Below are 14,026 nucleotides of genomic sequence, written 5' to 3'. Positions count from 1 at the left end.
CTGTGTCAGTCAGTTCCTCTTTGACCCAACAGAACGGGATGGGTAGAGTCATTTCTGCTTACATGTCCTGTGCTACTATATTTTCTCAGGTACCAAGGTTAATTACATACTGTTTCAGTGTTTTTTGTGTGTGTCCTTCAGACTGTGAGAATTGGCGAGTACCCAAATGGACAGCTGATAGAAATGCAGACAATCCAGAGTAAACATCGTTTCAGGCAACAGGACAGGCAGAACAATGACTTCCAGAAACACCTAACTCACAGTGCCAAGGTAAACACACCACATCTAAAAACGACCTTAACAATGACTACATACACACACAGGCTTAAAAATAGGTTATCTTAACAGACAAAATAATAATAAGCAAACTATGTAGGGACAGCATGGGTTCATGCTAGTGATGATCTTATTTGTTCTGTGTAGTGACAACTTTTCTTCAGCTACACTGTCCAATAAATAATGACCTATGTGATCATTAGGTGCTAATATTATTCTAAACTTTGGTTATTTTACACATGGATGATGTCACCCAAACTATCTAGTAGAACTGTACAATAGATCTCAAGTCCTTAAGGGCAAGTTCAAGAAAATGTATGAATGAAGATGTCTGAATGCTTCTCACTTAAAGGCACAGCAATTTTTTAAAGGCTGTCTTAATATGGGTCTTTCAAACTGTGTGGTTATGCATTTTTATATTGCTGAGTCCTTTTTTTAAATAATAAACTTAATAAACTTAAATTAAGCCATTTAGGGATTCTAATCTCAAGGATGTCTTATAGAACTCAAGTCACAAGTCAAGTCTCAAATGCTTGTTTTTGTGAAAGTAAGTCAGATTTCAAGTCTTAAGTTTACAGCTGCGTGTGTGTCTGTACCAATACAGGTCCTGACTCAGCCAGTACGTTTAGATGATGTTAGAAAAAGAGCAATTATTGTGTTAGTTCAACTAAAAACTACATGTCAAAATACATGTAAACAATGTAGTGGGGATCAATTTGCTCCTTCAAGTATACACCTTAACCCGACCTGAACTGGCCTAGGTGTTCTGGGTATGCTCCAAAGTCCCCGTGCTGAGCCTTGAAGTCGAAGTCGAACAGCATAAATTTGTAGAAAAAAGCCAGGAAAAACAAAAGACAAAGAAGAAGGGAAGAAAACAAAACAAGACAAAAGTACCAATTAAGCATAGAGTAGGTACGAAATATACAGCGCTGAAAAGTTATTCATGTTTTCACTGTTCAACATGCAACCTGTTTGCCGCTTAGTAACTTGTTTGGTATGTGCTGCAATAGGTCAACCAGAAGAAGGTCCAATAGCAACTAACTGAAAGGGGGCATAACGCGGCATACCGTGAAATAGTTGGGCATACTTCTGTCAATGAATCGATTCTCCCACGGCGCTTGGGACAAGAACAGTAGTCCAATTAAATGGCCTAATGAAGCTATAACCGTAGCTCAACTTAACTGTACATGGAAACACACTGACACACAATTACATTTTGCTGTGGGATACAGAAAACGTACAGCTGCTGAATCAATCGATGCTGATACCCTTATTATCAAAAAATGTGGCCTTTTTCACATTTCAGGGCAGAAAGTTATGAAAATCTAAGCTAGAGTTATGCTTACACAAATGTCTCTGCAGCCTTAGGCAGCACAGGGTATTATGAGTAACTATAGGTCACAAAGATATACAAACTCCCAAAATCTCAGCAATGCACCAAGCAAACCTGTGCCTAAAGGATAGAGCCATTATCAGCTGCTTTCAACGATTATTCGAATTCTTATTTCTTATTATGACTTTACTAGTGTTTTGGAGATGTAATTGCAGCGAGTATAACATACCACTAGATCAGGCAGCGGCAATACATGCAAGAAGGTGAGAAAGCAATGCCTCTTTTTTTCTAAAGATAATGTTGATAAGTTCTCTTTTGCTTCATTTAATTATACATAGGGTGCTTAAAGACATTTACACAAAGTTTTATGTTGGAGCTGTCAAGTTTGTGTTCTTTGGAATTTTGACGCTAAGATTTTTTATTTTTGCTACAAATGTGTGGTTTTTTTTTTTACAAAAATCAGTTACTAGTCTCCTCCATTACTGATAATCAGTATTGAAATTGGCTCTGCAAATTTGAGAGCTAAGAGGAAAACATCACATAAACATGCATCTAAAATTTGTACAAACTTATTCAAGCATTGCAGACTTCTTGGACTGACCCCATGCACCTTCACCTACTGTATGTGCAGCCTGGAGAGGCATGTCTTAACAGAACAATGGTCAACACAGACCAGTATAGTGAAGATGAAAAAATTGGACACATGGAGGCAATGAGACCCCACATGGTGCTCCAGCAGGACTTTGAAAGATGACAGAGAATGCTTGTTTACACTACAACAGAAGGATGAGCAGCTGGTGTTAATCATTGGTTTGATATTCAGACGTAAGAGGCTATGAGGAGGAGGAGGTGGTTTATCCTCTACACCCACATGAACCTCATATTCTTCTGTTGCTCTGGATGTTTAAGGGCTGTTGGCCTTCCTCCTCACCATCTCCCATCATCTGCATCCCCCTGTGTCTTGTTACCTTGCTTCAAATATTTTGTCTGGGAAGGAACCAATCAATTTCCCAACGCTATAGCGTGTCCATGTGTGTCATCAGGAGGTTTCAAGCGGTATGTGTCGTGCATGCAATGGCATCCTGGCAGTGACAGAGTGGCAGGGGATTAGGGAAAGCTAAACAAGAAAGCCAGTGGGGGCTGCATCCTCCCTTTGACACGACAAAAATCCACAGATGGTAACAGTAAAAGTGTTTCAAAAATGACCCCCCTTCATTCTTTTCCATGAGATAGAATTTTTCATGTTCCTTACTAAGGCATGAAGCCAGATTTGATATCAGCCCCAAAGGCTGATTGATCACAAACTCACGAGTACCAATTTATATAGTGCAAAATGTGTTGTTGGGCAATTCACACCACAAGTGCTTCTGAGGGCCCTGACACACCAGCCCTACTGCTGGTCATCCGTCAATGTAGGGCCTTGGTGCATGTCTGTTGCCCTTGTTTTTTATGTGCTTCACACTGTTGAAATTAGTCTGGCCTTGTTAGTGGCTTTGGCTCATAGCATGACTCATAGTATGAAAATGCTTTGAGTAGTCAAAAATGACTAGAAAAGGGCCATACAAGTGCAGGTCCAATTACCATTTTTAACCAGTTTAGCATGTTGAATCAGCAGCAGAGCTTGTCGGTGAGAAAAATCCCTCCAACGGGTAGTTCAGCTCAGTGCACAAGAGGAGAAACGGAAGTGAGGAAAGCAAATGATTGAAGTCAAGGGGGCATGAGATCGAAACAAATGCTTTACTCTGGGTAGGGATATTTTTTTAGCTCAGGGTAAATATTATTTGTTCTTTCAACATCAAGTTATGTTAATAATGTGCTTACTGGCTAACTAGCATCTTGAGTCCTTGTATCGTCCTCCGGTTTCCTTTATAGAATGTTGAACACAGACTATCTCCGCCTGCTGGTATGGAGAGTTATATCCTCTCATGCAAGTGGAGAACATACGTGCTTGTCGGCTTTGCAGCAGCATATTCGTGCGCATTTTTGGCTGAGACACAGGTGACGTGAGGCAACACAAATCCGCCACCACTACTTCTTTGATGTCAGTTTGGTATGTCTGGGTCTTCAAGCAACACTCTTCTGTTTCAAAGAAAACCACAGACTTGCGTGTGACTTCTCATGCACTATACTGGGCAGCTATTTTGTAAGATCAGTAGTTTGGATGATGTTTCTTACATTATTCAGTCTGGTGAACTGGAGCTAGCTGCTGTCATTTTAGCACCCCAGTATAAATGTATTAATCAAAGGACAGCTGGTCCTGAGACAGTGTCAGTTGAATAGAAGTCATGTTGGTGGAACGGATGGTCAAGCGTGATTTGGTGCAAACATATAGATCTCAAGTGGAGCTTCTCTCTAGATCTCATTTGTTTCGTATTCTTTTTGTTTCCTATTGCCATTTGGTATGGCTGGATCATGTTTAACTTGTAGATGCAGGATAGAAAATTATCGTGTTTTGGATTCAGGGTAAAATTTACCATAGTAATTTCTGGGAGGAGAGGAGATCACAGATGGCTGTAGACTGACAATTTGCAATGAGTTAAAACTTGCAACTACTTGCTATGCGCCGGTCTGCAATGTTCTGAGACCTGCAAGTTCACACCATGTGGCAACCTCGGTGGCTGCAAACTGAAGTCAGTATGGATTTGCCAAAAAGTGCAGTTCATCGAATGGCCACTTGAGGATGGCTCTAAAATGGAGTTAATCACCATAGACCCTGAATGCAAAAAATCCAACTTTACAGCAGAAATTAACATGTTTACAGCTTGGTGCAAAAAATGGTTTTGGTCTCTTAAGCTAATTTCAGGCTGACGTTACTTGCTGACATCTATCTTGTATGTAAGATGAACCAGTTCACACCGCTGCAGCTTTTCCCTGCATTGTTATAAAACGCTATTGTCTTGTTACAAAGCTTTGGTCTGAACTGGGCTTTAAAGATGGTGATTAAGCATAGACTGGGTGATGCACAGGTCAAACATCTAAACATCAACAGTAAGATTATTTTATTTCTATGTATAACAGGTCCACACTATGTGTTGAAATGTAATCACTGAAATGCTCAGGAAACCAAAGTTGTGTATACACCTAAAGAAATTTCACATTTTAACACAATGTCACCTAGTTCTCCTGACCTACAAATGACCAAATCCATGCTGACCGAATTGCATCCAAAAAAAAAAAGCCTCTAAAATCCTTCTGCCCACCCCCTACACTTGCTGTTTGTTTGTCTGCCTGTCTGATACCCGTCTGTACATGCACATGCCATAACAGGACATTCCAAACAAAACACACAAATATACACACACTGTATGGAGCGCTGTGGTGCATAATGCTACCACATGGCAGCTAAACATAACAAGAACCATCAAAGGGAATCCGATCCAGCACCTCTTTTTTTTTCTCTCCCCTGTTCAAGTCAAGTCTAAAGTGTTTTATTTGGCCTACATCAATGGGGGTGTGACAGTGCGCACTGTGCTGAAAATCCTATAAACATTTTGACCTGAAACACATCTGTGCCCCCTCCCTCACCTGTCCACCATGTTGGGATCAGCATTTCTGGACAGCAAAATCTCCACACAGCGAGCAATTTTGTCTTCACTGGCAGATGCAGTGCAGCTGGCCATGAGCACTGTCCAATGATCTGTGGACAAGAATACATTAAATTTAAGAGTAAATTTTATTTAAACAAACATTTAGCTTTGGTTATAAGCAGGAACCAGGTTAAGACACGAAGTAGAGTTCTAGAGAACAGTAGCAATGGGCAAGTTTTTCTTTGCCGTTTACACGGCACTTGGAAGCTCTATTTTTTTCTAGCTGACACATCCTGATACTATTGATTGTTTAGTTATATGGACACGCATTATATTTATATGACAAACAACATCTGGGAGGTAAACCAGTGACGGCCAAGAGGGAACCTCTTTTTTGTAGCTGGTAAAAATCTAGAGGAAGCTTTACGAGAAAGTCAGAAGATGTGGTGATGAAAAAGGACATTTTTTGTTTGAGTGGAGCCTGTACTTTTTCTAACCGATATCTTGAGTGCTGCAAAGCTTCAGTTTTACAGTGGCTAGGGAGCAGAGACAGTGCGTGATTACATATAACAGTAAGAGATAGATGTCTGTCTGTCTAAATGTCTTATTGTTTGTGTTCAGTATTAGTGGCTTAACTGTTTCCTCAACTACTGCTAAGTTTTCAGTTTTATTAGTTGTTTTAAGGGTAAAATGCTTAGTGAATTGCTTTTCCAGTATAATAGTTAAAAAGTTAAAAAACTCCTTCTCCCTCACAGAGAAATTCTGGGTTAGGCTAAGGGTTCAGCCCCAAACCACCTCTTCTTGTGATCGGTTTTGCTTTGCGCTTTCTCCAGCGTTGGCACAGTGCTAGGCTGACTGGTCAAAGAACAGTGCACATCATCATGGCTTGCATTAGTCTGAAAGGAAACCGTGGCGAGAATGATCCATACATATATCAGAGCCTCAGTCAGACCCAGACTCTCATGAGGAATCTGTTGCAGGGCAAAATAGTCCTGGTCATAAATATTTGGGGACATAAACTAAAGAAAAATACATTTTTGAGCGGAGGGGGGACTTTAAAAGTAGATTTCCATCAATTTAAGGCTTTCGTTTGGACTACTGCATCCTTGTGGCTCAAGACTTTTGGCCTAAATTGGGGATATTCAACTTGCTTTGCTTGGGGGCCGTTTTTGCAAAATGCAGCAGCGCCGTACATGTTTCTAGGATTTTAGGACATGTCTAGGATTGCAGGACATTTCTGTAATTTTAGGACATTAGGGCCTTACCTAGGACCCCTGTTGGGGGGTGCAGGGGATGCTCCACTGGCACTTTTTGATAGAAAAGCTCTATTTTGCTGCTGTTTTATAAACTTTGTCACCTTCTGTATACCCGGCATCCTATTGGGAGCCAGATTTGGAGAGCGGGATAAAAGTTTAGTATCACTGGTCTAAATAGACAATTGTTATTTTCTGCGCGATGTTTGTCTTTTGAGAATAATGTAGTTTGGCTGCTGTAGTTCCCTGGTGGAAACAAATCAAAGGTATATAATCTTCATTATGTTATTGTGAATACACTATTTAGCAAAACAGATTAGATTAGAGGAGTACCATTTTTTCATTAAAATGAAGTCATACATCATGCTGTAATAAGAAAAAGAAAAAAAATCTGGCTGATAACCCACTGGGTGAGATGGATGGCAGTTTATCTGGCATCAGGAAATGCGGCGGCCTTTATGGGACTGAGTAACTTCAGGGGAGTTGTTGCCTTATCTAATCCTGATAAGACCAATCTGAGACCCATGGCAATGCACTCAATTCCTGTTTTGTTCCGCCAATGAATGAGTGTCCAACTTGTGTATATCACAGTATGTATCTAAGTGTATATGTGTGTGTGTTTTCCTGTATGTGTGTGTGCATGCATACCTGGGCCTCGTACATCTGTATGTGGGTTCCTTTTTCTTTGTGGACATGCATGTTTGGCTCTATAGCTGTGTGCAAGTGTGTGTGTTTACATTTTGTGTGTGTGGGTGTAAACCAGACTGCCTGGTTTGCATCTGCGGAGGACTGGAGTAAATAAATCTGCAGCCTGAGAATTGGTGAGGGGGTATGACAGCAGCATGGTGACCGTTATCAATCACTCATGCATTTCTCCACTCGGCCTTGTTGCTTTGACAAACGCCATCAGGACGTGACCACACGTCATCCTTCTGTTTAATTGTTTCCCTTACCTGCCTCAAGCATTACACTCCGGCAGCATGTGAAATCAGCTGCGCACACTGTTCAACTTGACATTCTGGACTAAGAATTAATTGACACCGGATATTAAGAGCATGTGGTTCCAAATTTGGGTCTGGGGACATCCTGGGGCTAAAGGAGGGTTTCTAATGAATTCCAAAGAAAATTAAGACTGCAGTGTTCTCAAAATACTTATTGTAAATGCGGCAGCAACAGTGACAGGACTGAAAAATAAATAAATAAACCGATCAGAAGTTACTTTTCACCACTGTTGTCTAAACTTTAACCTATGAGTCGAGGTAAGAGTCTTTTCCTGATTGATTATAAGTAGAGGATGACACAGCAGAGTGACTACAATTAAAATCAGTTTTATTTCCTCCTGCAATTGAGAAACAAGGCAGGTTGAGTCATAGAGACATATGACTGCAGGTGGGGCTGCAACTAATGATTAGCCTCATTGTCCATTAATTTGTTATGTATTTTGTTAAATCACTGGTAACTCCTTTGGTCTATAATATGTCACAGAATAGTAAAAGATGGTGCTATAACATGGTCCCAGAGTACAAATTTACATGTTGAATTAGTTTATTTCATCTAACTGGCAGGGGTGTGCCATATGATATTGTCCATGATAAAACTATTATTTTTGTTGGCCTTTATTAGATAGGACAGCTATAGTGTGAGAGGGGTAAAGAGAGAAGGGATGACATGCAGCAAAGGGTTGAGGGCAGAATCGATCCCGCAGCTGCAGCGGCAAGGATAGATTTTGGAGCGTTAATGAGGAGCCAGTGACCAAAGTCAGGGAGGCAGAGAGGAAAGATGGAGAGACGCAGCATTCAAGGGCAATAGGTGACAGCTGATGTTAGCTCTGTTAGCTTAACTTAAAACATTGTTTACTATACTCTAACAACTACATATTTGTAATTCTGAAATGCTAAACGAAAACAACTACCACTGCCAACAGCTATACTTCTATGGATCTTAACCATTGTGTTGTCAAAAGTAAGGTATTAATAATAAGAACTATAAAACCTTAGACCCTTAGTAGTTGTGTTTACATAAAAGACTGGTCATAAAACTTTACTTGCTTCATTAACCTTACAACAGTAACTATGATTTGTGATTTATGTGACTTTCACCCACCTGGAAGCAAAAATAAAAGATGAAATAATTAGATTTCTTGTCCCCAGTGACTTAACTAGTGTGCTAAATAGCGCCTCCTGTCTGTAATGTTTTAGGATAATCAAATAGAAATATATAGGAGACTAGTGGGGAGATAGCCTATTTGCAAAGCTTACAAACTTGTGCCTGCCTAAATATAAATAGTGACCTTCTCCTTAAATACTGCTGTTTCTGTAATGCTGAAATTTCATAACTGATGCCTTCAGTGCACCACAGAAATATTAAATATATATTATTGACATGTGTCAAACAAGGCATGTTTATTATTGCTTTCACTGTGTTTGGGGTTTTAGATTTTATTTGTGGTAGTAGCGAACTGGGATGGGAGGTGGGAGATGGTAGAAAGACAAAAAAAAAATCCCTTTTTACAAAAAATTAAACTTGTTCTGACTGGAGTCGAGTTGTCATTCAACCATCAATTCTGCCTCTACACATTAGAAATTAAAGGTTTTATGTGTATATGGCTGCAAACTTCTTAACATGAAAGAGTTCTCCCCCAGGCTTATTTTACCCAGACTGACCTTGATCTAACAGATGCCTTCAATTTCTCTTGCTTTGGGGTGAGGATGCAGTGTGCATGAACTAAAAACAACTCAAAGGATCAGCGGCATGTTTCTGCAAGACTTCCTCTTTGGCGTCATAACCATTAAGTAATGTCAGATGAAGCGCATTGGTGCAAAGGCCAGATTGGTCCCCTGGTTTTTGGCTGTGTAGCAGGTGAGGAAATTGAAAAAAGGTGCCACAGGGAAGGACAGCTCAACACAACGCAACAGCAACCGTCAGGGGGATTAGGAATGGCTGTTTGATATCGAAGCCTGGCAGGCAGCAATGTAATGGTGTTGTATTATCAAACTATGTGCCCTAGTTTGTTTTTCTGAAAAGTGGTGGGTGAGGGATCACAGAGAGATCAGTCAAGCCTACATTTTTATATCGTGATTTCAACAAAAAAATCCAAACGAGAATAGATTTGAGTCACGTCTGTTTTTATCTTTGGAATTCATGAAATTCAAACCATACTACAGTTCAGTTCAATAACCCATCCAGAGTTTTTAGTTGTTTTTTAAAATGTTTTGAGTGACCTGTTACATATACTTTGGGGGACTCTTGTGCCCACAGCTGTGAAACTTTGGAGTCATACTTGCTTGTCTTCTTTCTCTGAGAGATAGGCTGTATTAGTGACATAATTTATATAGTTTGTTTTCACAGGTTTTTACAATTGTTTATTTTTAAGGTTTCATTTAAGATTTTCTTTACTTTATTTTCTAGTCTGAAGTTAAAAGGAAGAAGAACTACCAACACAGAAGAACAATGACAACATTTGGAAAAAGACAATGTGCAGCTGCAAAACTCTGTTAACTCATCGAAAAGAAAAGCCTTTTACTTCAGGTCAGTGTATTTTGTTAATTCTTTGCAGTGAGAGCGCCGCATATTTACAATCTGCTACAAAGGCCAGCAGCGTGGCGGGGCACTAGTAATTTGTTATTGTACATATCGAACAAAAGCATTCCTTAAGTTCTACTTCTATCTACTTAAATCCATTTTAACTCTTTTGAAAACTATAAACAGACTATGAATAATATGCGATGGGATGAGGGGCAGTGAAGAGGGAATAAAAAGTATTGTAAAGCAGATTGTTTTGTTCTTGGATTAGAAATCTTATTCAAGTTCATTTACCCTCATGGTGTCTTTCCTTTGAGTCAAGTTGAGCTATATATCCAGCTAATAAGACAGGCTTATGGGTTTACTGTATTGTATTTCCCAATTCAAAACAACTATAATATCTGTGTATCTATCTTTAATATTGTTCAGATGCTTAAAGCACAAGTTATATAAGAATTTCCTTGATTTGTTACATTTTGCGGACACTGAGACCAGATAACTATCTCCCCCCTTACCATCAAACATAGTGACCCGTATTGGTCTGACCTTTGCTGAAGTTGGCACTGGCCCCTCTGTCCAGGAAAAGTTTGGCTAGGTCGTAATTAGCCACATTGACAGCACACATCAGCGGAGTCCATTCACAGCCAAGCCTGGTCTCCACGTCCATGCCTGTCCGTAACAAACAGATCAAATTAAGTGAAGCGATGAAAACGATTGCATAAATATGTTTATCTGTGCTCAATGTCCTCCAGCACACACGCAAGCACGCCAGCCGCACGCACACACGCACACAATTTTATTTTGCCTTCCTTGGTTGAATTTTTGTTTTTCTTAACCCATTTCATATCTGCAAATTACTTTCTGGCAAAACTGATCAGGTGAGAAATCAGTTGTTTGGCTAATGTTAGTTAATTTCAGCTGACACTTGTTAACTTATCCCTTCCACCATTCAGACCCACATCTACCATGTTAGCCCAAATATTACATTAAATAAGACAGCTGGCCTCAGTCAAAAAATATTTCTTATTCCTCTCTTATTTATTTCTTCAGACTTGCCCATACAAGTGTTTTAAATCAGGATTAAAAAAAAACCTTAACCTTAAAAAAAAAAAAAAATACCTTAACTGGATAAATGTGTTGTTAAATGAGATGTGATGATGATAAGTGATGATGTTTAAGTGTGATAAAAGTCCATGACTGATGTGAGGGGCACTCATGGGACAGTCTGAGAATTAACAGACCGGGCAACACTTTAGCCTGTAGTAGGCAATGTTACACTATTGGATGCTATAGGATGATACTTGACAGAGACCTGCATGTCCACAGGAGAATGTGCTTAAATACACCAATATCATCATAAAATCTAAAATCTCACATAACAGACAAGAGCAAATCTGTTTATAGTTATATAGCAGAGTAGTTCTGCTATCAGTACTCAATAGAAGCAATAAAAACGCTGATCACAACTGAATATATGCCCACGAGGTCACAAGATTAAGCACTCAACTGTCATACAGAAAATGAAGAGAGTGCTTACCATTGTCCAACAGTTGTTCAACAGTCTCAACATCTCCTTTACTGATGGCTCTTTTCAACCTCGACACATCATCTTGTGCATGTGGTGCATCGTCACCCTGATCCTGTGACAATGAGAAAAGATCCAGATTAATTCACAAAAGAGAAAAAAAACCCAGAGAGAGATAAATTACCATATGTTTATGTGCCAACTGCACATGTAAGGATACAGCAATAGAGAAATATCAGTACAATGAGTAAAACGTCCCCACAATGGATAGGCCTAAATGCGAAGTTATACCAATAATCAGCTGAAATATTTCCTTGTATTGGGTGATTAGCATTGTCAGGTGTCTATTTAGGTGTTAAATATGAATGAAAAGAAGAAATACAGTAATTTTGTGCAAGTAACAAGGGTTTGTAATAGGGATGTAAAAGAATATCTGCATGTAATCGATGTTGGCTCTAAAATGAAATATCGGAATCAACTAACATGCTGATTTCTACTGTTTTCAAAAACCTTTTTTTTTAAATTGAAAAATTGAATATGGACAATACATTAACCCTAAGATAAAGTATTATTCTTATTTTGCACAATGGAAGAATAATACGCACACTACAAAGTATTGTATCTATGTCTCCATCTGCTGGTGGCCATCACGATAAGCGTTTGCATAATATGATGTTAATTCCACTACAGAAGAGATTTGATTATCAGTAAAACTAGGAAGGGAAATAAGTGGATATATCGATATCGGTTATCAGCCAAATAAGTTGTTATTAAATCAGCATATCAGATATCGGCAAAAAAATCCAGTATTATGCATCCTTAGTATTTGATTACTTTTTTACCTGCGCTATATCCCAACTTTATACTACAACCTCATACTACATGATGAGTGCTGTGTACTAATCTTCATATTTTGATAACTATATAGTACAATCAATGTAGTTTGTTTAGTGCCAGCAGTCACTTTCAGTAATGCTTAAAGTTTTGATTATTTCCTTGATAAATCCATTATTATTTTTATACTCTATAAAAGTGCAGAAAACAGTAAAATATGTCACATAAAGTTTTGCAGAGTCCAACATGTCTTCAAATAGCTTATTTCATGCCACCAACACTACAAAACCCAAATATAATAAGTTAATAATTATATATGACAAGGAAAAGCTGCCAATGTACACATTTGAGAAGCTGAAAGCACAATATTTAATCGGATTTTGCTCTAAAAAGTTATTTAAAAGTAAAAAGTACACAATAGCACAGATGAAGCTGCATATGTGGAATCTTAATGACTGAATTTACTGAGGACAGAGCAAACATTTTGTGTATATATAACCTTTTATTTCTTGTTTTCCAAACTCATCCGGAGGCTGTCATCACTCGCACAATTGTTGTTTTTTTGTTTTGTTTTTATTTATATTTCCAGATGTAAAGATGTTATCAGCTTGTCTATTTCTATTGTGCACTGCATTGCTTTCTGGGACAAAAGCCTCTCAAATAACCCAAGTAACCCCATAGTGATATTTCCATTTATCACATTACAGTGACTATAACATTACAGTTAGAATTAGGACGCAGCATTAGATTTAGCAAAGAAGGCACAGGCATGGTTATAAATTTTGGGAGCTTATTTTTTTGACTGTTTAACAAGCTCCATTTTTTTATATACAGACAGAGATTGAGACCAAATGTAGCTTGTTGAAAGATTAAGATAATTTACCTAGCATTAAGATGTTAATTTAGCTCTTGGTAAAGCTCTTAGGACAATTTAAAACAGACTTTAGATTTCTTCCTTAATCCAATGATATGTGTGCTCTACTTTGAGCCAACTGTGCAAGAAGCCTGAAGGGTGAAAAAGAGCGGCAGAGCAATCTAGCAAAGTTAGCAAGGTCGCCCTTCTCACCATTTTCACTGTATCTATATCTATTTAAAATACACAACTAAATCCTAACTACACTGAGCCAGCTGATTATATTTCTATTTTGCAGCAAAACAAGAAAGAAGTGTGTTAACTTGCTACCAAAAAAGCTAGTTTGAGGTAAATTAGATGCTAGCAAGTGAGCTTCTAGTAGCAAACAAGATGGCAATGATTTAAAGACACCTTAATGAGAGGCGGCCATATATGTGAGCTGCACCCGATATCCCATTCGTCATTGCTGGCGTCGCTTTCATCTCCAGCTGGGTATGCGTTTTCCATGAAGCTGCTCTTAGTTGACATGCTGCCAGCTAGCTAATTATGTCCACAGAGTGTTTCATGCGCTTTCACGATGGTTGACGCTAACCTGGACCGTGCGGAGGGAGGGGGGCGCGAGCTCCGCTGCATGTCATCAACGGCTCAGCGGAATCAGCCAATCACAGCAGCGTGTGGTTTCAGGCAGAGTTTCGGTTTGTCTGTTTTATAGTCTGTATAAAATATGTCTTTACATACAGTCTATGATATGTCTGCATCATCACCGGTCATAAGTGTCATGACTCTGCAGAGATTATTTTATTAGATAAGAGGAGAAAGCGTTTATTACTCACAGTGTGGAGCAGCATCACAATGACAAAGGTGAAGAGATTAACAGTGAACAATTGATTTCTTGCTTGCTAA

The 14,026-nt window shown here is 38.9% G+C and overlaps 1 protein-coding gene across 1 annotated transcript in view; it reads right to left on the bottom strand.

Annotated features, from left to right (window-relative positions):
• Window positions 1–13,775, bottom strand: part of asz1 (ankyrin repeat, SAM and basic leucine zipper domain containing 1) — a 32,306-nt gene extending 18,531 nt beyond the window's left edge. The window contains exons 1-4 of the mRNA XM_042496920.2: window positions 13,535–13,775; window positions 11,449–11,551; window positions 10,458–10,580; window positions 5,135–5,246 (exon numbers count right to left, since the gene is read on the bottom strand). Coding sequence (XP_042352854.2) covers window positions 5,135–5,246; window positions 10,458–10,580; window positions 11,449–11,551; window positions 13,535–13,651 — 455 coding nt within the window. The 5' untranslated portion in view covers window positions 13,652–13,775. The remainder of the gene's footprint in view (window positions 1–5,134; window positions 5,247–10,457; window positions 10,581–11,448; window positions 11,552–13,534) is intronic.
• Window positions 13,776–14,026: the final 251 nt, after the last annotated feature.

The sequence above is a fragment of the Plectropomus leopardus genome, chromosome 7 (genome assembly GCF_026936395.1).
Source record: "Plectropomus leopardus strain MGB_pleo_1.0 chromosome 7, ASM2693639v1, whole genome shotgun sequence".
Taxonomy (NCBI): Eukaryota; Metazoa; Chordata; class Actinopteri; order Perciformes; family Serranidae; genus Plectropomus; species Plectropomus leopardus.
This window is presented reverse-complemented; position numbering and strand designations above follow the sequence as displayed.